The sequence below is a fragment of the Phoenix dactylifera genome, chromosome 1 (assembly GCF_051530095.1).
Source record: "Phoenix dactylifera cultivar Ajwa chromosome 1, Ajwa_hap1_PhDact_Kaust_v1.1, whole genome shotgun sequence".
Lineage (NCBI taxonomy): Eukaryota > Viridiplantae > Streptophyta > Magnoliopsida > Arecales > Arecaceae > Phoenix > Phoenix dactylifera.
The window spans coordinates 50,327,583-50,352,006 of NC_143190.1; the positions used below are offsets into that span (position 1 = coordinate 50,327,583).

The 24,424-nt window shown below is 38.4% G+C and overlaps 2 protein-coding genes across 2 annotated transcripts; one reads left to right on the forward strand and one right to left on the reverse strand.

Annotated features, from left to right (window-relative positions):
• The first annotated feature begins 13,671 nt into the window (after positions 1 to 13,671).
• LOC103704312 (pfkB-like carbohydrate kinase family protein) lies at positions 13,672 to 18,089 on the forward strand. The gene is made up of 4 exons (XM_008787544.6): positions 13,672 to 14,395; positions 15,359 to 15,544; positions 17,442 to 17,637; positions 17,722 to 18,089. The coding sequence occupies exons 1-4, from the start codon at positions 13,775 to 13,777 to the stop codon at positions 17,841 to 17,843; spliced, it is 1,125 nt and encodes a 374-aa protein (XP_008785766.5). The 5' UTR covers positions 13,672 to 13,774; the 3' UTR covers positions 17,844 to 18,089.
• A 1,281-nt stretch (positions 18,090 to 19,370) lies between these two features.
• Positions 19,371 to 23,653, reverse strand: LOC103704270 (cytochrome P450 CYP72A616-like). The gene is made up of 5 exons (XM_008787496.6): positions 23,159 to 23,653; positions 22,187 to 22,407; positions 21,818 to 22,062; positions 20,951 to 21,338; positions 19,371 to 20,146 (listed from the first exon to the last, which is right to left on the reverse strand). Exons 1-5 carry the CDS (start codon positions 23,445 to 23,447, stop codon positions 19,721 to 19,723), a joined length of 1,569 nt encoding a protein of 522 aa, XP_008785718.4. The 5' UTR covers positions 23,448 to 23,653; the 3' UTR covers positions 19,371 to 19,720.
• Between the last annotated feature and the right edge of the window lie 771 nt (positions 23,654 to 24,424).

Here is a 24,424-nt window from a genome sequence, read left to right on the forward strand (position 1 = left end):
CTTCCCCTGATACTTGGTATCTCTTCAAAAAAAGCAAAATCAAATCATGTTGCATCATTTTGATGCCATCTACACAAAACCTTGTTTCTCATGCCATATGATTTCTATATAGGAATTTGACCAGCTTATAACTCGTAATATACGGGTATATTTGTTTTCTCTTTTTTTTCAATCTGGTTTTATATGATAGGATACTTTTGATATAAGATATGCTTGCATTTAATATATTATTTAAAGTATGTTAGAAAATAAAATTATTTGAGATACATTTTATATATTTTTAATGAAAAAATTGGTTAGATTAGTTTCCATAAAATTACTCTATATTCTTCAAGTACTTTGGTCGTATATATTAACTACTACTAATTGGATGAATTTTATTACTTACAAAAATATTTGCTCCTCTCTAATTTTTTTAATTAAAATTAAAAAAAAAATTATTTCAAATTTTGTGTATATAAATTATTTTTATTTTTAGACTTTTGTTTCCAATTTAGATATTAAAAAAATCCACATATTTATGGTCCCCCACCAACTCATATGACTCACAGTTCACGCAAATGAAAACTATTTAACCTGACCAATAGTGATGGGCATCGGGCCGTGCCGGGCCGGCCCGGCCCAGGCCCACGGACTAAACGGGCCGTGCCTGGCCCGGCCCGCTTCGTTAGCCCCAGGCCCCAGGCCCGTGGATTGGCGGGCCGGGCTCGGCACGGCACGAGACGGGCCGTGCCAGGCACGGCCCGTCTCGGGCGCAAACGGGCCGTGCCAGGCACGACCCGTCTAGAAGGGGGGAGAAAATAGCCGTTTCCAACGGCTATTTTTGATTTTTTCCCAAAATACCCCTCCCAACAGTCCAAAAACGGCTAATTTAAGGGGTATTTTGGGAAAAAAAATTTTGGAGTCCTATAAATACCCCTTTCCTCCCTCATTCTCACCACACCAAACTAACTATTCTCTCCTTCTCTACTACTACTATTTCTCTCTTCTAAAGTGCTCTTCTAGCAATTTAATTTTTAGTTTGCATTTAGCAAGTGTTCAAGTGCTACACAAGAGGAGGTTCGTGTTGAGAAGAGAAGTTCACTCCTGTTGAGAGCACAAGAGGAAGCTCAGAATCTCGGCTCTACCTCTGCCCTCTGACCCTCTACTCAATTCCTCATTGTGGTTAGTTTTTATTTTTTTGCATTCATTAATTTAGATATGTCATCTTTTGAGGAAAGTCATTTTGGCATTCCTCCTGTTTCTGAGGGAGAAGAAACTAATCCCCAACCCCATGTTCCTAGTTCTTCTAGAACTAGTGAACCGAGTGAAGATCAAACCTCTTCTCGTAAGAGGACTAGTGCTGTATGAAATGAATTTGATAGAATTATGGTTGATGGAGTCTGGAAAGCAAAACGTAAAAAATGTGCCAAACTTTATAGTTGTAGTAGTAGTGGGGGAACAGGCCATTTAAAAAGACATCAAGAGAGTCATAGGATGCATGATTCTCATGCTCAAAGTACCCTTAATATACAAGGGGGATCACTTGTAGGTAATTTTGCATATAATCATGAAAATCAAAGAAAAGCACTTGTAAAATGGATAGTTAAGGATGAATTACCTTTTAGTTTATGTGAATCTTTTAATTTTGAAGAATATGTTCAATTAAACCTACAACCTGCTTACAAAAGAACTAGTAGGCATACATTTAGAAGAGTAGCTATGACTAACTTTTTAGCAATGAGACAAACTTTAATTGAAACACTCTCTACTTTAAATGTAAAAATTTCATTAACTTCTGATATTTGGTCAGCATCTGTAGGTAGTAATTGTTTTATTGCCATTACTGCTCATTATATTGATAATGATTGGCAATTAAATAAACGTATTCTTGCTTTTCGTGCTTTTGATTTTCCACATTCTGGGCAATAAATTTCAAATATCATTTATCAAACTGCATGTTCATATAATATTAATGATAAAATTATGTATATTACTTTTGATAATGCATCTAATAATAATTCTGCTGTTACATTATTAAAGGACTCATTGCATCCCATGTTAAATGGAAATTTATTGCATATTAGATGTGCATGTCATATCTTAAATCTTTATGTTCAAGCTGGCATGAGCATGATTCAAGATGTGATTTTAAAAATTAGAAATGCAGTTTCTTTTATTCATGCTTCAAGATCAAGACTTCAAGATTTAAGAAACTATGTATAAATCATGGTAAACATTTTAAAAAATTTAAACTTGATGTAATTACTCGTTGGAACTCAACATATAGCATGATACATGATGCATACCCATATAAAAACTTATTAAGTGCATATATTAATGATCATGGATTAGGCTTTACATTGACTGAAACTGATTAGAATAAAGAAAAAATTTTGGAAGATTTTTTGCTTAGTTTTTATAATGCTACCAATGTTCTTTCTGATATTTATTATCCAACTTCATGTTCATTTTTACAACAAGCATATATAATTAGTCAAAAATTTGCAGAACATAGATTTGATGATGTTTTAATGCCTATTATTGAACAAATGGAATCTAAATGGAATGAGTATTGGGACAAGATATGTTCTATGCATAACTTAGCTGTTGTATTTGATCCAAGAGTTAAATTGAATGGCGTGCTAATTTTATTTGATGCATACTGTGAAAATATGATTCAAGATCCTGAACTTGCTAAAATTGAAGTAAAACAACTTCTTTATGATATTTATGCTATATATGATGAAAAAATTCGTGGATCTAGATTCTCCGTACAAAGCTCTATTTCTTCTTCTAGTAGTTCTCGTTTGTCATCTATTTTTTCATTTATTGCACAGAGAAAACACACACATGCTTCAAGTTCATCTCACCTTCTTCATCTTTAAGTAGTGAACTAGAATTTTATTTACAAAAAGATCTTCAGTCTGCATATGATGAAAATCAAATAGAGAGTCTAGATGTATTATCTTGGTGGAAGAGTGTTAAAAATCAATATCCTGTTATGTCTGCAATTGCACGAGATATTTTAACTGTGCTGATGTCCACAATAGCATCGGAATCCGCTTTTAGTGCAGGTCGGCGTGTTCTTGACGAAAAGAGTAGGATGACTGGCGAAACGGTTGAGATGCTTCTCTGCTTCAAAGATTGGTTGGATGCTGAGGCGAGACTTCAAGATAAAGGTGGACATAATACAACATCCTCTGATGATGATGATACAAACACTACTGAATAGTGAATACTGAATCACTGATGATTAGTAAGATTTCTTAATTTTTTATAATTGTACATTTTTATTTTTGTAATTGTTAAAGTGAGTCATCTCTATTTTTTCTCCTTTCTTATTGTATTCTGGAGGTCAGACCAAGGTCCAAACCTCCCTTCATGTACCATTTTGATTTAAATTAATAAACTGGTAGAGGTCTATGCCAAACCTTCCACTATTAAGGTGGCTTTATATTAATAAATTCTTAGTTTTCAATATTTATTAATTTATTAAAAAAATTATTTTCATTTATTTTAAGGGAGACGGGCCGTGCCTGGCCCGGCCCAGGCCCGATTCAGGCCCTTATGGGCCGTTTCGGGCTGGCTCGCGGGCCGTGCCAGGCCCAGGCCCTTATGGGGCGTGATGTGCTTGGCCCGCGGGCCGTTCCGTGCTTGGCCCGCGGGTCGTGCCAGCCCAGGCCCTTATGGGCCGTGCCGGGCTCGGCCCGCGGGCCAGAAAATGATAACCCAGCCCGGCCCCCTTTAATGGGCCGTGCCAGGCACGGCCCGTTACTATAACAAGCGGGGCACGGCCCGCTTCGTGCCGGGCCATGCCGGGCCATGGGCGGCCCGGCCCAGTGCCCATCTCTACTGACCAACCAATATGGTTCATTTTTTTGGCTTTAATTATGCATGGTGATATTATGAGGAAATTAGTGGGGCTAAAACGTGTGCTCGTGGGAAGACGTGGCACCAGCTAAGGTTAGAAACTGCTGACGTGCTGCATAAGTTTGCATACTTTTGTTATATTAGATTTATTAGCATATACGAGTGAGTATCTCCACTTGAATTGTTAATCCTTTGAGGCCAATAGGACTGCGAACTGGGTGGCTGCTTATGTGGTCAGCTACTCTGAGGACACTCTATGAGCTGGGGAGGGGGAGTTGCTTTGGACACTCCGCGATCTCTTATTTTCTAATTTTGTTGGATATATCCGTACTCGTATTGTATGACATATCTATTTTAGTAAAAAAAGTTGTTGACCTTTTTCATTATTATTATTTTTAATCTCTGCCTTGTTTCTCATTTTAAATCACTGGAGCGCCGGCAGGATTATTGTCATCAATGATATATCGCATCCTCCATTAATGCGCGCGTAAAGTGTCTTCGCATAGAGTTAAACATTGCTTATAAATGTGCCGGCTGACCATTTATACATGCTCCATAATGGAAAGTTTTTTCGGATGAAGCTAAATATCATTTGTACGTGTGATAGATGGAGAGCGACGCCATTTGTAGAGACGACAGACAGAGGGCTCGGCCGACCACCTCAAGCTAGAGTTACAGAGGAGGAGAATGAGGTCTTGGTCCGACCTGTCACGGGAGAGGAGATTAGGGAGGCCATGTGGTCCTTGGGGGAGGATAGGGCGCTGGGAGCGGATGGTTTCCTTCCAATTTTCTTTAGGAGATATTGGTCCATCATTGGACAGGATGTGGTGGAGGCAATACAACAGTTATTCAGTTCGGCAGTCCTTTAGACGGATTGGAAGCGGACTTTTGTCACTTTGATCCTAAAGAGGTTGGATGCCTCGGAGCCGGCTCATTATCGGCCAATTAGCTTGTGTACTACCTTGTACAAAGCTAAGGTTCTTGTTGCGAGACTGCGCGGCGTTCTACCTAGGCTCATCAGCCCGGAGCAGGGTGTTTTTGTGGGAGGGCGTAGTATCACAAACAACATTCTTCTTACCCAGGAGTTTATGCACGATCTTCGGAGAGCCTTACGCCGGAGAAGCTTGATGAGTATCAAGTTAGACATGGAGAGGGCCTACGACAGGATGCAGTGGGATTTCTTACGCAGTGCATTGGTGAGCTTTGGGCTCTATGAGCAGTGGATTGAGTGGGTCATGGGGTGTGTATGTTCTCCATCCTTTGCCATTATGGTGAATGGCTCACCTACACAATTCTTTGAGTTAACGATGGGTCTTCGGCAGGGCTGCTCACTGTTCCTGCTACTATTTATTCTCTGTTCTTATGCATTATCTAGGGCTCTTCGGCAGGCGGCAAAGCAGCAGATCCTGGAGGTGTATAGTCCGCCGGTAGGGGAGTGTCGGATTTCGCACCTATTATTTGCCGATAATTGCCTGTTATTGGCATGAGCAACTCGACGGGCTGCGAGGGTGATCAGGGATATCCCAGATGACTACTGTTCTGCCTCTGGTCAGTTGGTAAACGGGGGCAAGTCTGCCATTTGTTTCAGCCCGAGGACCCAGCTACAGATCAGGGCTTCCATTAGAGAGATTCTGGGTGTGGGTGAGCAGGATGGCATGATGAGATACCTTAGGCTTCCCATTACAAGAAGACGCCTACGGCGTAGTGACTGCTCTGAGGTTGAGTTGAGCATTAGACGTAGGTTGGAGGGGTGACATGTTGATGGTCTATCCATGATGGGGCACATCACTATGGTGCGGCCTGTTCTAAGTTTGATGCCGGTGTTTTTGTTGGTGAGAACACAGGTGCCTGTGTCGCTGTTAATATCTATGGAGCAGTTGTTTAGGAACTTTATGTGGGGCAGACGAGACAGTAGGCATGGCATTCATCTGATGGCATGGGAGGTTGTCTGTCAGCCGCTCAGACATGGTGGGCTGGGGGTCCTATCATTGCGAGCGAGGCGTGAAGTCCTAGCAGCGTGGCAGGCAGTCAGGTTCATCCTGGATTCGAACAGCTAATGGAGCGCCCTGATGAGGGCTAAGTATGGTGCTCTCCCGACCGGAGGGGAGCTGCGGGCTGGGCGTCATTCCTCCTGCATTTGGCAGGAGGTCTGTTCCTCTGCCTAGGGGGTGCTACCGGTGATCAGGTGGATGGTTGGCGACGGGCAGTCCATTGACATTCTGGAGGATAGGTGGCTGGCGGAGATCCCGTTGTGCAGGATGCCGACGATGGTTGACTCTACGAGACTGGCTGGTCTCAGGATTTGCGACATGATGGTTCTCGGAGGGGGCTGGTGGGATGAGCCCTTGATCCGCGAGGTTTTTGGGGCACAGTTTTCGGAGAGGGTATTTGCCATTCCAATAACCCACAGTGGATAGGATAGACTAGTGTGGGCGGCGACCGAGTCAGCCAGGGTGAGGGGGTTAATATCTAGTGGTGATGAGGGGTGAGATGGCCAGACATTGTGATGGGAGCTGGATCTGGAGGATGTGGGTTTACCCACGTGCGGCATTATTCATCTGGTCTGGGACTGCCTGCCGACCAAGAGCATGCTGGCTAGACAAGGGGTTAGAATTTCGCCGCGGTGTGTGGACTGCCCTGATTCAGTGGAGACTATCAGTCATGTTTTGTTTGAGTGCCCACGGGCTGTCTAGGTTTAGAGGAGGGCATCATTCCCCCTCCAGGGATCTGGTTTTGGGATAGAGGACTTTCTTTGACAGGTGAGGTCCGCAGTTCGATCACCGGGCACTGCAGGGTGGGGTACTTGCTGCGGTCTACTTGGTTTATCATATTGGCTGGACAGGAACACCATAGTCTTTGAGGATAGGAGGGCCCCCTTGAGGGTTGTTGTTGAGCGGGCTCTCCATCGGGCAGTGGAGGTCATTGAGTGTTTTGGACTGGATTCACCGGTGATGGCTAGGGACATCTGGGACCCTCCTACGCTACCATAGCGCCCAAGTTTATTCTTGTCGCTTGGGAGCCCCCACCCCCTGGCCATTTTAAGGTGAATTTCAATAGAAGCCTATCCGCTAGTGGAGATTGGGCAGGTGTGGCATTTATGTTCAGAGACCATAGCTCCAGACTGATTGCTGCCGGAGAACATCGTTCCTTTGAGACCTCGGCATTTGAGGCGGAGCTCAGGACGACATGGGAGGGGCTATCTCATGCGAGACATGTGCTGGGGGTGGACATGATTATTTTGGAGGGGGATTCCTCTGTCTTGATTGATCGCCTCCAGCAAAGGGGCGGGAGGAGGTGGAGCACCCGATACTGTTCAACGTGTGTCGGATGCTACGGGAGTGTCGGGCCATCCAGGTTAGGCTCGTTCTTCGAAAGGCGAACCAAGCTACTGGTTGGATCACCTCCTTCACTACTCAACATTTCAGAGAGTTTCTATGGTCCTAGTAGTCTTTAGTTCCTTTTGCACTCTGTAGTATTCTTGATAGTGATGCAGCAGGTTGTGCTCATGTGAGAGCAGTTTGAGTAGCCGACCCACGAAAAAAAAAATATTGCAAGCACCAGCATAAGACATCCACATGTATATGAATCTACCATAGTTTACAATCATGTATAGCAATTCACTGGATGAATAAGAAAGTGGCCGGCCGAATGGAAAGAAGAAGAGAAAAAAATAGAAGAGCGGGATCCAGAAAAGAGCTCCGTTCAACGAATCTGACGACCGGCTGGCTCGGCTTAGATCGTTGATGATGGCCTTATAACTGGGAGAAAGCCATGGAAGAGGAAGGAGGGTTGATTACCTTGCTCCGGTGAGCTAATCGATGGTGACTCGCCGTGCACACTTAACGGAAAAAATAAGAAAACAGAGTAAATCTCGCCAGCGATCAATTGGAGATTAGTGGGAGATGCCTCGAGGGAAAAAGGAAAGCCTATTTATGGGATGTCTGGGGCTCTGGTGATCCTTAGACTCATCGTGCTCGACGGAGTACGAGAAGAAGTTGGACTCCTAGAAGGAGTCCACTTCTTCCATCTCATGTGTGGAGCATGTTAGATATAAATAATTATTTTTTTGTTTCTTTCTTTGCTTTGAGATTCGTGCGACTAGGATATTGGGCTGGAGCTAGTTAATGGACCGGGTCTTTACATTTTTGCCTTTTAAAATAATTTTATCCTTGAAATCAACATACTTAAAGCTTCAGAGAGTAAAGATACATAAACTTTATTTATCTCCGAGCTCTTAAAACCAAATCAAGTCCACTAAAACATCCTTCCAACTTAGAATTAATATTTTTGAACATATTCAAAATAATTTAACCTACCACACTTTTATGGCGCAATTTGGATAAAAACCCACCGAAATTATCTGAGTTTGCTAAATAATTTCCGAACCTATCCCAAAATTTGTTAAACCCCATAAATTATAATCCGAGACACAGATTGCCCATCGAAAACCAAATCCTATGGATCATTTTTGGTACAATCATTAGCGATAATAAACTTAAATTTTGATGCTATCTATGTCATAGTCCCTAGTATACCACTTCTGTTTGTAGAAGTGATAAAAAAATAACAAAAAAATATTTCTCCAATTAGCCATCATATTCTATTCATAAAAATTATGAACAATTGCATAGTTCTTAATTAATTTATTGTAAACTTAAAATAATTTCAGATTCTCTAGTCTCCACAGTCTATTTGAATGCCACTTAGGCCCCATTTGGTAAAGCTATTGGAGGGCCAGAAAACACATTTTTGGCCCTCCAAAAGTACTTTTGGATGATATAGTAGTGTTTGGTAAAAAATCAGAAATCTATTTTAGCTTTGCCAAAAAACTAAAAAGATCTACCTTAAAAAACTCTATTTTGGAGCTTCTCCCTCAAAAGTATTTTTTGACCAATATCAAAAAACTATTTTGATTTTAATTTTTTTTTGATGACCAAAATATCCACAAAAAAAACTCATGATTACATCTTATCTCATATCATATCATAATATATTATTATATTATGAATATAACATAATATAGTAATAAATTAATAATATATTATGTTATGTTATATAATATATATTATGTTATATTATATATATATTATATTGTAGTAATACATAATTGTAATATAACATATTCCTATATTTTATTATAAGCATAATATAATATATTATTACAATCATAATTTTACAATATTATTATTATGATAATAGTGTATATTATCATAATAATAATATTATAATATATGATTAATAATATAAAAGATAATATATTAGAGTATATTACATTATATTTTATTCTATTATATGATTATGTTATAATAATATTATATTATTATTAAATATATACTAATATTTAATAATATAATATAATCTATTATTAGATTAGATTCTAATCCATTATATTATATTTATTGTTGTATTATATTTCAATATATTATATTATATTATATGCTATAATTATAATAATATTATACTAATAATAATAATAATAATACTAATAATACTAATACAAGTAATAATACTAATAACGGTAATACTACTAATAATAGTAGTAGCACTAATAATAGTAGCAATACTAACAATAGTAATAATACTAAAAATAGTAATAGTATAAAAAAAATAATAGCAATTATACTAATAATAGTAATAAAACTAAAAATAGTAACAATACTAAAAATACTAATAACACTAAAATAGTAATACTACTACTAATAATAATGATGCTAATAATACTAATAATACTAATAATAGTAATAATACTAAAATAATAATAATAATAATAATAATAATAATAATAATAATAATAGTAATGATAATAATTATAGTAATAATATTTATATATGTGTGTGTGAATATATATATATATACACTTGCCCATATATATATATATGTGTGTGTCTGTGTGTGTGTTATTTATACATATATATATATATATATATATATATGTGTGTGTGTGTGTGTGTGTCATATATATATATGTGTGTGTGTGTGTGTGTGTGTGTGTGTTATATATCCATTTATGTATATATGTATATACACGCTTATATATGTCATATATATACATACATACATACATATATATTTACATACTTATATATATATGTGTATGTATATTTGTACAAGTATATATATGTATATGTATGTATGTATGTATCTATATATATACATATCAATATATTTGCACAAATATATATCAATGTATATGTATAGATATATATCTACATACATGTATATATCTACAAAAATATATACATATATATATACACACATATAGATATATATCGGCGCGCACACATATATATATACATATAGATCAGCTTGCTTTTTTTCCTGCTCACACTCCTAAGCCAATACTCGAAACTTATTATTCTGGTTGAGGGATATCTTTGTTGGCCTTCTAGAGGGAGCCTTTCCTCGATGCAGCAAGAGGAAAGATAAGAGTGATGACTGCCCTTAGAAAAATAAGGTAAATAGAAGTAATATAGTAATATATGAAATATTTTCATTATATAAATATAAAAAATAATAATATATTTCTACTAGAATTTAAAATTATTCTTCAATAATAATAAGATAATAATATGATTAGTAATATATTATAATATAATATATATCATTAATATAATATATAATATTAACATTAAATATATAATGTTGATATTATATATTATATTAACGATATATATTATATTATATATATAACATTGACATAATATATTGATGGTATATTGATATATCATTTTTTTTGCTAACTGGAGGGATATTTTTGTCTTTAACTTTCAACCCAGGATCACTGCCCTGGGGTGATCTTGAATTTCCGACCTCAAGGACGGGTATTTTATCACCGAGTTGGGGGGTGATTTGAGGAGTGGAGGTGGTTTAAATGTTGGGATTTGTATCCTAAATGTCAATCGTCAGCATATTGATGATTGAATTTTGTAAATGAATTGACAAATTAATAAAGTGTTATTTGGCATTATTCATCATTTTATCTTCAAATGAACTCTTATATGATGAAGTCCTTAGGACTTATGTTATGATAAAGGAAGATTTATCTTTGAGTCCTTAAACTTGTTCGCGACCAAATGATATGTTGTTACTAGGACGACAACATTATCGAGATTAGGTCGTTGTGTGATATATACGTCGGTTGTCCTCTTAACCAAGGAGTGTGGAGACACTGGTATACCACACAGGTGAAGTGTAGGAGTACTTTTCACTGAACGTGATCAATTCCGGAACGCTCTACTGTCGAGAGATGTTTCGAGTGGATATGGGTATAAGTTTGAACCTCTGACCTGAGACCGCAACCTGTGATTAGCAAGCAACTCACTGTACTTTGGTACCGGACTACCTGAATTTTTAATTCAGTGACGGAAGGTCACTAGGTGCAGTCAAGTACTTGCATAGTCAGTTGTGAGTCAAGATGGAATTGACCCCTCCTGAAAATAGGAGATAATGTCTTGTGATTAATTTAGCAAAACCTTGTCCAGGATAATCTTAGTGAAAAGTCACGGGATATCTAAAGTTATTCACATAATAGATGTACTAATTATAGGGTTGACAGTGAGCTCTAAGTCATTCGGTTATTAGGAGTCAAAGGGATTGAATTATACAGTAACCATAGTCCAAGGTTCCAGAATATTTGCTTCGCATATATTCGGCCTATCCGGACGTCGGGTACCATTGCTAGATGGTCACATCGATTAGTGTAGGAAGTCGTTCCTATACTATCGGCTTAGGTTCGAACCTATGAGGTCACACGCATAGAAGATTCCTAATTGATCAAGAAGGCTGATGAATGATTAAGAATCATTCAGGAATAATTTGGTCAATTTGATTGGCAAATTATCTTATAAAATAATTAAAGTAATTATTGGAGGATTAATTAGTAATTAAATTACTAATAAACTCAATTTGATTGAGTAATTGTGCTAAGGATGAGCCAAATTGAATTGGATTCAACTTTGGGCTCAATCAGGGTTTTGACCTGATTGGATTAGGTCAGAACCAAAAGGACTTAAGCTGATCAAATTAATTTTAAATTAATTTTTTCTTAATTAGAGATTGACCTAATTGGATTAGGTCCAACACAAAGTAATTAATTCAATTTGATTGAGTTTGGATGAGCCAAAAATTGAATTGGATTCAATTTGAGTTTAATCAGGGTCTGACCTGATTAGATTGGGTTCAACCAAATTGCTTTGTTTTAATCCGGGTTTGACCAAATTTGATTAGGTGCAACCCAAGAGGATTAGGCTCAGATGATGTGGCAATTAGTGGTGACATGGAATTAGATTTCATGAATTTTAAATAAACCAAAATTATTGCATGGCGCATGGACCCATTGCTTGACACATGGCGACATTGTTTGTTGTTTGAATTTGAATTCAAACATTAAGCAATATATTAAATGATTTCATACATCAAATAACTTTCCTATCTGGCGTGTGAACCTCTGAATCATTTAAATTCGAATTTCAAATGAAATATATGCGACAAGAGGAAGGAAAATTCTGCTGCATGGATTTCAAATTCCTCCCCTCATGCACATATGTTTAAAATTTGAATTTAAATCAGATTTGGTTGAGATCTGATTTGGGTTGTTCCTATTCTTTTGCATGCGCCAACTAAAGGAGGTTTTCTAAAGATAAATTTCGAATTTTGAATGAAAATTCGGAAGCCATTAAAAGGGGTCAAACATGGGCACCGAAAACAAATCCATTGCAGCCTTCTTCCTCACACGCCTCCTCCTCCTCTTCTTCTCCATTTTAGATAGGGTTTTCAGGGTGAATATCTAGAAGATTCAAGATCAGATCTGAGTCCTCTACTTTTCTTACAAACCTCATCTCCATCTGCTTCAAGACGATTGATCAAGAGTTGATTGAATCCCGGCGAGCAGATTTCAGCTTTCAAGTGTTCTGCAGCTGCTAGCACTGTTGCGGAAGAAGATCCTTCAGGGCTTCGCGTGTACTTCTCGTAGAAGCCATTTGTGTGCGTGGCTGTGAAGTCAAGGATCAGATCCACAACTTTCATCCATCATTAAAGGTATTAATATAGCATTAATCATTTATTATGGTGTTAAGGTCTAGGTCCGATTTCCCGAGGTTTTACCCTCTTTTGGGGCTCCTCACGGAGATATCTCCAGAATCCATTCGATGGATATTCGGAGATTAATTGGAATAGAGTTCTTAAGTTTCAGATTTGATAGTTAATCATGCATAAAAGTTTTAGCATAATTGTTTAAACGATTTCGGCATAATCCTATGTGTTCTTAATGTGTTGATTTCTAGATTTGATCTTGTAAGCATGCATGAATTAAATTGTTTGATTCATTTTTCCGCTGCATTTTTGAAACTTAAAAAGAATTACGTGTGGCTTGATCCCCCTTGTGAAGGGGTACGTAGGCAACCCGATTAGGTTCAGCCATGGTTTTCAAAAAAAAAAAAAAATTCAGCATGTTAAACACCGAAGAACCTAGGATGCACTTTCATTAAGATCACCGCCATGTAGGATCACCGTGGTGCAACCAAACGCGGTGATCTCATTACCTCCACCCATATCACCCTTGATTTCAAGACAATCACCCCATACCAAACGCCCCCTTGGCGGATTAGTTCTGAGCTGAGGCAATTGACCCCTTCCTCCATTTAGGCTGAGATTATTTTGTACATATATACATTGTATATACATATATAATATATATATTTGTGCATGGATATATATATTATAAAAATTTATAAATAATTGAATAGTTTTTGATTAATTTATTGTAAACTTAAAGTAATTTCAGATTCCCTGCCTCTATGGTCTATGCCCGAGCTCCGGGTTCTCCAATTATAAACAGGGCTCTCTGAAATATCCTAGTTTCTACCAAAAAAAAAAAAAAAAAATCCTAGTAGACGGCGAGGGTGGTCTCCGCCGCTCGACCAGCATGAAAGCCTTAACCCGATTCTCTCTCCCCTCTCCGCCGCCGCGCTGCGGCTGGCCCAACCCCAACCACCCAAATCCACTTCCAAACCATCTCTCCTTCGCCTCCGCCTCCTCCTCCTCCGCCGCCGCCGCTTCCCTCTCTGCCTCCGCCCACCCCTCCCTGGATAAGCCCCCCGTGGTGGTAGTGGGCTCCGCCAACGCCGACATCTACGTAGAGATCGACCGCCTCCCTCGCGAGGGCGAGACAGTCGCTGCCCGCACCGGTCAGACTCTCGCCGGTGGCAAGGGCGCCAACCAGGCCTGCTGTGGCGGCCGCCTCGCGCACCCCACCTACTTCGTCGGCCAGGTCGGAGACGATGCTCACGGTCGCCTCATCGAGGACGCCCTCAGCTCCGGCAACGTCCGCCTCGACCGCCTCTCCCGTGTTGCCGGCGCCCCCACCGGCCACGCCATCGTGATGCTCCAGTCCGATGGCCAGAACTCCATCATCATTGTCGGCGGGGCCAACATGAGCTGCTGGCCGGACGACCCCAGGGAGGAGGACTTGAAGGTGATCCGGAGGGCTGGGGTGCTGCTGCTGCAGCGCGAGATTCCCGATCGGGTCAATATCCAGGTTGCTCAGGTAGGTCGATTGCTCGAAATGTGTAAAAAGTTTCAGTTTTTAAGAGGATTGACTGCCAAAGATTGGATTTTTCTTCGATTTGGAATTGCTTCGTTTGTAGGAATTTGGAATATCTTCCAGGTTTTTTTTCAGAAAAAAAAGAGGATCGCTGCGAATGATCAGTTTTTTCCTGCAGATTTTAAGAGGATGAATGCAAGCGATTACATTTTATTTTCAGTTTTTTTTTTGTCATGTCATTTTTGGATCAAACAGGAATGGAAGACTAGTCTCCCCCCCCCTCTCTCCCCGCTTCGCTCTTTATCATTGTTAAAATAAGAATACACAGTGAATAACTAACCGGAAAGTGATCACAAATATCTCATGAAAGTAAAAAAGAATAAATGTGCGGAAAGTGAGTAGGCTTTGATTGCATGTTATTTCTTAGTACACCTGCTAATCAAGCTTAATTATTTTATTTTCTAATAATTGTAGTACAAAATGGTGGAGAGAGCTGATTTTGATCAGAGCTTTGCCCAGCAACCTTGGACCTAATAACCAAACAAACACTTCTAATATTTCGAATGGCCAGTTTTCTGGTTAGATCCAGATGAGCGAACTACATTCTTATCATCAGGATGCTTGCAGTGATGCAAGTGATTTTTGAGGACTCTGATGAACATAATATTGTAGATTGCTCCACATTTTATTTTTCACAATCATTTCTTTTCAGCAAGCTAATTGGCCATCATACATATTTTTGTTAGTAAGTTTCGATTTCCTTTTGGATAAATCCTTTAGGCCCTAAATTTTTATTTTGACTGAAGTAAGTTTTAGGAAATCTGAGATATCTCAAATACTTTCATCTTTTTATATACACTGCTATTTGGTAAAGAAATTCTGCATTTCTGGAATAACACCTTCCTTTGTTTTATAGCATCTGCTCTGTGCATGCGCTAATGTTAGCTGAATCCTGAATGTCTTCAGGTTGCAAAAAGTGCAGGTGTTCCAGTTATTCTAGATGCTGGAGGGGTGGAAGCTCCTGTTCCCAAGGAACTCTTGAACTTTGTGGATATTTTCAGTCCAAATGAAACAGAGTTGGCGCGCTTGACAAGAATGGCAACAGAGACATTTGAACAGATCAGTCAAGCTGCTATAAAATGCCATAAAATGGTAACATGAGTGCCTAAGCATCATTTGCATTAGGACGATATTATTGTTATCTCAAAACTAAAAATTATCTCTTTCGTCTTATCAAAATTGAAATTGATAATAAGGTTTTATAGCAAATGTCTGTGCCACAAAGAGATGTCTCTATGCATTTGAAACGTTCCATACTTTCTGTCTTCTTTGTGCCTGATTTTCACTTTAGTTGGAGTCATTATGCTTCCGTGCCAAAAAGTGCTAGAATAAATAACAATGAATATGCCAAACTGATCTGGTTTCACGCCCAGGGTGATTTTCGTACACATACACATTAAGTTGATGTTGAAATTCTATAAGAATACAAGGAACCTGATCCTTTTCTCCTCTTGAAAAGATTAATGATAGAGACACCAAGAGGAGATGAAGACATGAACATTGAATAAGTATACTGGTAGTGTTATTACATGTTTTGAAGGAACACTATAATGCCCACAAGCTACATATAGCTTACACATAGAATGCATATGATGTTAAAATTCTATAAGAATTGAAGGAACCTAATTTTTTCCTGCTTTTGAAAAGATTAATGGTAGAGATGCCAAGAGAGGAGGAAGACATGGATACTGAATAAGTATTCTGATAGTGCTAATGCATGTTTTGAGGGAACACTATAATGCCCACAAGCTACATATGGAGAGATTATGAAAATTTTGGTGGTAGTTTTTTTCCCATCCAGACCATCAAAGGTTAGAAACCTTGTGCACTTGTTAATACATGGAATAGTAGAAAAACTTGTGAAAAAAAGCTTTTTTAAAAGCCATTTCAACTAGAGCAAAGTAGATGAAGTGAAACTTACGGAAAAAATTGCAGTATGAGGAACAAGGGACCGGTTTAGAATTTACAATTTACAATCAAGAGACTCGTCAAATAAATAAGTTCTGCTTCTTGATGAATGGGAATGGATGAAGATATCTCAAAGAGGATTATAACAAGGTTGATAAAATATAGTTTTATCCCTTGAAGAGTTATGCTGACATCAAATACCATTTAACCTGACAAATACTTCATAATAAATAAAATAGTATGCATACTATTCAGCCCCCAAAAGGGGGTGGATCATTCTTCTAACTCTACATGATGCTGCTCTGTATTTACTTAGACGTCAAAGCTTAGGTATGGAGGATCTTTATTGTACACGCATGCTTTAGTGGTAGATGAAGACATTGCATTTTTATGCCAAAGCAGCCGACTTTAGAATAAACAATCACCAACAATTATTCACATTTGGAGTACATAGTATTAGATCCTTGCATAAGTTGACTACAGCTTTCAATTCAAAATTTTCTTCAAATAACTCATCATATACTTGATATTTTTTCCTAGAAAGAAAGTTATTGTTGTTTATTCTCATGCCTTGATTAGTTCTCAGCAACCCATCCTTTGGTGTGATTAATGCTTTAACCTACATTTTTTCCTTTAGTATATCATATAATGGACATTTCATTCAGACTGGCTCATTGAGTTGCCTTACAGTGGCCACTTGAACAACCCAAAATCGTGTCCTTCCAATTTCTTTTTCAAAATATGGTTTTAACAATAGTCTTCAACAATGTTTAATGTTACTTTGTTCCTTATGGGCTTTGATTTTTATTCTTTTAAAATAGCTTCTGACCCAGTTAAGGTGGACTAAATTGTCGGATGAACATGATGTAGTTCCACTTATAATCCCCATGTTCATTAGTGTTATGTCTTTCACAAAATTCATCTGTCTTGTAGGTGTCATCAAGCACATGAGAGCAATAATGTTTTTTCAGAAACACCACAGATATCGCGCTGAACGCTGTTTTTAATGATATAAATTAAACATAACATTTAATTGTTAGAAGCCTGAAATTCTAAAGCAGCCACCTGTCTTGTGTATCAGGGAGTAAAACAGATCTTAGTGAAACTTGGGGCAAAGGGATCAGCTCTATTTGTTGAAGGGGAGCAACCGATTAGACAACCTATAATTCCTGCTGCAAAAGTTCTTGATGCCACTGGAGCCGGCGATACCTTCACTGCAGCGTTTGCCGTGGCTATGGTTGAGGGCAAGCCCAACAAAGAATGCATGAGATTTGCTTGTAAGAACAAACATTGCAGTCCTTAGAATTTGATTCTTCTTTTATCTTCATGCAGCTCACAACCTTTGGGCTATAATGTTTCAGCTGCAGCAGCTTCTCTGTGTGTTCAAGTGAAGGGAGCCATCCCAAGCATGCCTGCTAGGACTGCAGTTATCGAGCTCCTTCAATCTATCCAAGTAGAGGATGTCATGAAAATAAGTGATTAACAAAATTGAGTGTCATACTATAAAAATAAATTTGCACTTACTGTCCTCCTTTTGTTTCTTGGACTTATTTGACCCTGAATGTCCGAAAGCTGTTAGATGTATGCTTCCCTTTGATTCACCATTAGCTTATGGTTTCCAGAAGTTATTTTGTGGATTCTGTCGCTGCCCAGCAGTTAGAAGCAGCTTTGTTCAATTACAATTTTCAGAGCTTTGATTGCAGGATGCATTAATCTTCAGTGTTATCAAGCCAACATGTCTTAACAGCTAGTCATTGCTAATTGTAAAAAGGTGTGATCTCTTCAGGCTAGTCTGCCTTGCATTGCATATTTAGCTGTGTCCATCCATTATTTGCTTAGCCGATCATTAAACCAGTATAACTTCCACCGATAACTTTCTTTCGAGTCTCTTTGCCATCTGCAAGAGTCCCTTTGATGCTCACAATGAGTGCCCTTAGGATGCATCATTTTAACCAAAGTTCCAATGCATGGGCTTCATAGCCTGTTCCTTCCTTATCTCCTTTAAAATGTGTATCGATAGTGGATAATTAAAACCTTTAGTATGTACCTTTGTGATTTGTTGGATGGGCAATTGCCGACGCACCTCCATTTTATCCCTTGACTTTATTCCTGGAATCATATTAGAAACGGCAGGTAACTGAATATGCCTGTGTTGTTATGCAGAGTATCAGTCACAGAATACATCCATAAATCAAGTCCTCATTTTTTTTTTGACTCATAAATCTTTGTTTTTCAGTACATCTGAACTTTTGTTGTAGGATTTTTCTATTTTGTGCTACCACATCCCACTTACAATGACACCGAAGGCCATGACCAAGTATTTTCTAATACTTGTGAGTCATTCTCAGACACGGCTATCAACAGCTGCTCCATATTTTTTAAAAGAAATAATAAAGGGTTTATCGTTGGTTAGAAACTCTTTTAAAAGCCTGAGTTCTTGCCTTGTTTGGTGGGTTTACAAACAAATTACTGAGACTGCCTGACCAATTGGAGGCATCAAAACTCTTCCATTTAACACCTATACATCCATAGGCAAACCTGCATCGTTTTGGGATTTCAACTATTGAATATATGAATGCAATGGCAGAGCTCTAGCATGGAGATAATTCTTCTGAATGTAGATATCTGGCTTCCTTTCTGCAACACCATGTAACAACAAGGATTCTTATTGATAAACAAGTAATGTCCGAAGGTTTGCCATTCAGGAATTAGAAACATTCTTGGTCTCTTAGAGTCTAAAATGAGTTCAGATCCCCATAATGAGTATTACTTCACCGGTGCTTCTTGAAATGGCTTCCCCTACGCAAAACTGATTTTTTGATGGATTATAACGGCCAAGAACTATCTAACTCTTTTGCTTCTTTCTAAATCCTTGATCACTGGAAAAATTTTAGGCGAGCTAGAATTTGAACTGATGCATAACTGCCTTCTCACAAAATTCATTGTATGATGAATGGAAAACTAAGAGCTTGGTAAAGCAGACAACCATGAAAATTTCTACCAGCCCTGATGGTTTTAATTTGCATTATATTGATTGAATCAAGTTCTTTCAAGTTGCAAAATCTATTTGTAATACATAGAAAATTTCATTATCGATCAAGCTTGGGGGCAACAATCCCACAATTTGCTATGCATTAACTACAATATATTTGATGCTCCAATGGCTTGAACATGAGTCTTTATGCTAATCTTATCGAGAACAAACTTTAGCTTGTTCCATTTGACTTTAAAAAAGAAAAAATGATCATTGTAGCATATTTTGTTTCTTGTTTAGCAACAATAGAACCATAGTCTCTTCTCACACGATGGTCACTGCATGTTGCAGTAGTAGTCATCTGTCTAGATGATGAAAGGAAGATATCAGAGTCTATGCAACCTAATTTGAGCACCATGCTGGGGTTGGAGAGTTATAACGGTGCACGGAGAATGGACATAGGTTGGTGAAAGCTCAAATGAGAAATGCTGAAGAATCATGCTTAGTCCCATCTTAGCTTCCAGCAATGCGAAGTTCTGCCCAATACAGGTCCGAGGACCCCAACCAAATGGAAAAAAGGCCATCTGATCCTTTGATGCCTTTGAAACGCCTTCTACAAATCTCTCTGGATTGAACTCACTGGCATCTTTGCCCCAGAATTCTGGGTCATGGTGAATGAAGATCACAGGCAATGATAGTAATACACCTGGCGGGTAGGTGATATCTCCAAGTTTCATTGTTTTGTATGTTCTGCGGGTGAGTAGAATTAAAGGCGGGTACAACCTGAGAACTTCATACAGAACCATAGTCACCTGGCACATCAATTCAATCATTCATTAAACACTTCATCATAATGCTAGATTTCATATGAGAAACTCCACTGAATATATCATAGAACCTAGAATTGGATGTTTTTACCAGGTAGTACAAAGCAGTTCATGCATCGCCATGTGAAAATGTGGGAGAAAGTGAAAAACCAAAATACAGAATGTTTGCTTGGATCTGACAGAGTGATATTTGACACTATCTGGACTCTTTTTGGTTGAAACATGATCTTTTCTCTTTCTGAGACACGTCTTATTTATTGGTGTTCCTTTTTTCATTCTTGTGACAAAATACGCTTGTTTACCATTAACCTGTCATCTTGCTTGGCTATGTACTTATCCTGCAGAATTTTATTAAGAGACTATTTGAATAGATTTAGGCAGTAACTAAGTCGTGATTGAAGACTAAGACTAGTTTCAAAGCAAGGTGAACTTTGAACAATATAACAAATTCCACAGGTTGTTTAGTAATTCAGTCCATTCAACGCATAGCTTCCAATTGAGTTCTAAAATACTTTTTATATGGTCTTCTTATCATGGATTCAAAAGAGACAATTTTGTGAGCTAAAACTGTTACTCTAGTGCATTAGGACAGATAGCCTTGTTCTCTGATAAACAATTAACTACCAGTATAACAAAAAGCAATATGCTTTTAATAAATGACTAGATTTTATCTAGAGTGACTAAGCTAAGAATGCATACAGAATTATAGATTTATGTCTCTAGTTGGACTATTGTGACATTTCCAATCAATTAAATAGTCAACGGAAAGAATATAAAACGTATACTCACAATTTTTAAGCGGCTCAAGCCATCAAAATCTGGTTTGTTTTTCCCAAAGAATTCTAAAACCTCTTCTCTTGCACGAAGCTGCCAGATTGGGTGCATGCTCAAGACAACCATTGTCCATGTAAGCAACACAGATGTTGTCTCCTGCCCTGCAAAGTAGAAAAGTTTACACTCTTCAATCACCTCATCGGTGGTCATCACAGTGTTCTTGAAGTTCCCATGTTCTTGGAAGTGTTTCAAATTAGATTCCATCATCAAGCCCAATAAGTCATCATTACTAGCTTTGCCCATTTTTATAGCCTGGTCCCTCTTCTCAATTATGCCTCTTAGGAGTGCTCGAACCTCTCTATCAATTTCTTTTCTTCTGTTGTTCATTGGGGTAGGCAGAAACCTGTATAACATACAATTATTGCGAGCCATATGAATGAAGTGGGCGCCACTACTAGCATCACCTTATACATAAAAAAAACGAGCCTGTCAATCCTAAGAGTGTGCGTCGAAGCACAAGCTGAGTTTCAAAATTTGGACTTCTAAGATGCAAATCAAACCATGTTCCGACAGTCTAATTTATGCAATAAGGTTTCTCCCAAAAAAAAAAAAAGTAATGTGAAATGCAACTTTGGACAAAGATAATTGCAAAACTTCCCACACATGGTACCGCCAGAGAGCTGATTCCAACAGTATACCATGTGTCAATAAATCCTGGTAGGGCGCCTATTGTTGAGACTTAAAATGCTGATTGCATGAGAGAGATTCTCAAAGATCATTAGAACAAAATACTGCATTTTTATTATTCCAATCTAAATAAAAAGGAGCAACAGCCATTTTCCTTCTAACTAAACAAAATTAACAGGTTAGGAACTTGTGTACCTGTAACCTGGAATGTACACAGACTGAGCTGCCTGAATAAATAGTTCAGCTTGCTCTGCTTGAAGTTGGAAAATCTGTCTTCCTTCCTCGTAGCTGCAACCAAATGCTGTTCGGGAGATGACATCTCCAGTAAAATTCTGGAGCTCAGGCCAAACATCTAATTCATAATATCCTAAAGAATCAATTGATTTCTCCCATCTGTCAACCAATTCACGACAACAAGCAGAAAATGCTGGCAGCATGCGCTATACGACAACGTAAAGAAAACGAATCATTGAGGCAGAAATTATGCAAAGAAAAGAGAGTGATATAACCTCATAACATCCTAGGTAAATTCGTGTGCATGTTTGAAATATGATCATGAATTACCTTCAACCTCTCCATATGGAAAGCAGGATTTAAAATCCTTCTATGTTTGGCCCATTTTTCACCTTCATAACTTACAAGTCCCGTGGCTAACAACCGTCCAAGAGGGCTTAGTTTTTGTTTCCCAAAGTGGCCAAACTTGTTGGACAAAACTTCCCTTACTGACTCGGGATTCATAATAGTTACTCTCGGTACAGGTCCAAACCAAGTAATAGAAATTTTACCTGCATTTCACATCACATGCATTCAAATGATCAGAAAATAGCATGACAAGTCCAGAGATAAAGACTGTGTTATTGAAGAAACTGCTGGAATTAAGCCATCATACATATAGAATTAATCACTGCTTACAAATTAGTAACATTTTATCAATCAATTTCAAGTGAGAACTATGAAGAACTCACATACTATGTACGGTTTTATATATATTTCTTCCCCTTGGATCGAAGAAGCTACATAAATAACAGGAATGGAAAGATGCCATGAAGTCTAAAGAAATAATTTGAGATGATCTATGGAAGTATGTGGATGTTTGTCGTTCACGAAAATATCGAGGGCTTATCCATCAAATGGACCTATTTGAATAGGTTCATAATGATTACATAAGAAATCGAATGGAATCTTGTCCAGGTCCTAGAAATAAACGCCACCAAAATGGCTCTAAACGATTAAACCCAACCCCCTGTTTCCTATCATCGACTAGTTTAAAATTGACTTGGGGAAAAAAATTGGAAAAAGGAATTCTCAAATTACAATTTCCAATTCTTTTTGTTCATAGAAAGGGATATTATTCAACACAAGAAAGATTCATCATCTACAAGCTCAGTTGAAAATTGTGCGGATATATTAAACTAATGTAGTTTTCACTAATTGCAGCATGAAGTGGATGCTATTAAGCGAAAAATTGGAGCATATGCTTCATTTCATGCAACACAAAGCTGATACAAAAAGCATCCGAGTTCCAAAAATTATTACCGTTTTCCTTCATGACACGATGCAACAAGGGAGCGACCCGAGGGACGATGTCGTGAGACAAAGGCATGAGTTTGGCCCGGGCCTCCTTGATGAGCCGGGCGTTCTCCTTGAGGTCCCCGTAGAGGAAGCGGTACCGGGTGCCCCTCAGCCCTTGGGCCCGGAGCGCTCTCTCCAGCGTCCTTGGTCTCCACCAAAGCCACTCCAACCCTCTCCAAGCCCATAGCAGTAACAGCACGCCAACCGCTCCCCATCCTATTCTCCACAGCGCCTCTACTGCTCCAAACCCCATGGTTGCCTGCTCTATCTCTTCCTCTTTCCCCTCTTTGACTTGGTATGGTACCTTTTAGGGCTGATTCCTCTTTATCTTCATCTTGACTAGCTGTCTTTTGTGGAAGATTCTTTTTATCTTGACTATCTTGATGTGCCGCCTCCTGTAGCTGATTATAATTTATATACTATTTCTTATCTATCCACTATCATATTAATTTATAGCTTGTATCATACCTATTATGTATACACCTCTATAAGTAGAGTGCTACCGAGAAAGATCAGATTTTTTTTGTTTTCCATAAATATTTTGTCATCGCATTGGAGCTATTGTAGGTGAGTCGGATTGCACTTTATTCCTGAGTTTGTGTTTCGTGCTTTTCATTCAATCACAAACTTTCTACTTCAATCTGGCTTGACTTAGAACTGGCCTGCGCATCAATCTGTGAATATTGTGACTTCATTGTAATTGATTTTGTCTCTTCTAGGACTCAAAACCAATCCAACTAGAAGGCTTTCTACTCTTTTGGAAGAGCATATCAAATCGCATCCACCTTGCTTTAGTGCGAAACTATTTCAGGCTCGACAATATTGGCAACCGATTGATCCGAGTTGAAGTTTTGAAAACTTCAAAAATCTCGGTCTGCTTCCATCCTGAGACCTTTGTTTGGATCTCAATTTGATAAGAGAAGTTCTAGAATGGTTTTTGAGACCCTTGAGACCATCTACTACCTACAGTAATATCAAATTGGGCCTCAATCAAGTTAGGTGGAGATGATTCCAACTATAGTTATAGATCAGATCTTATGCATCCGTAGAAGCCTACGGAAATATCTTATTGGTGATAATAATTGATAGAGGGAAAAACGGATCGTCCAGCCCACAACTAAAAGGCCATCTAGTTTCGGCCCAGTAAATACCAACTCCGGACATTCGCTGACTCCCCTGACCGAGCTTGGGGTACCTCTCGATAAACGCCGACATGTCCGACCAAGTTCG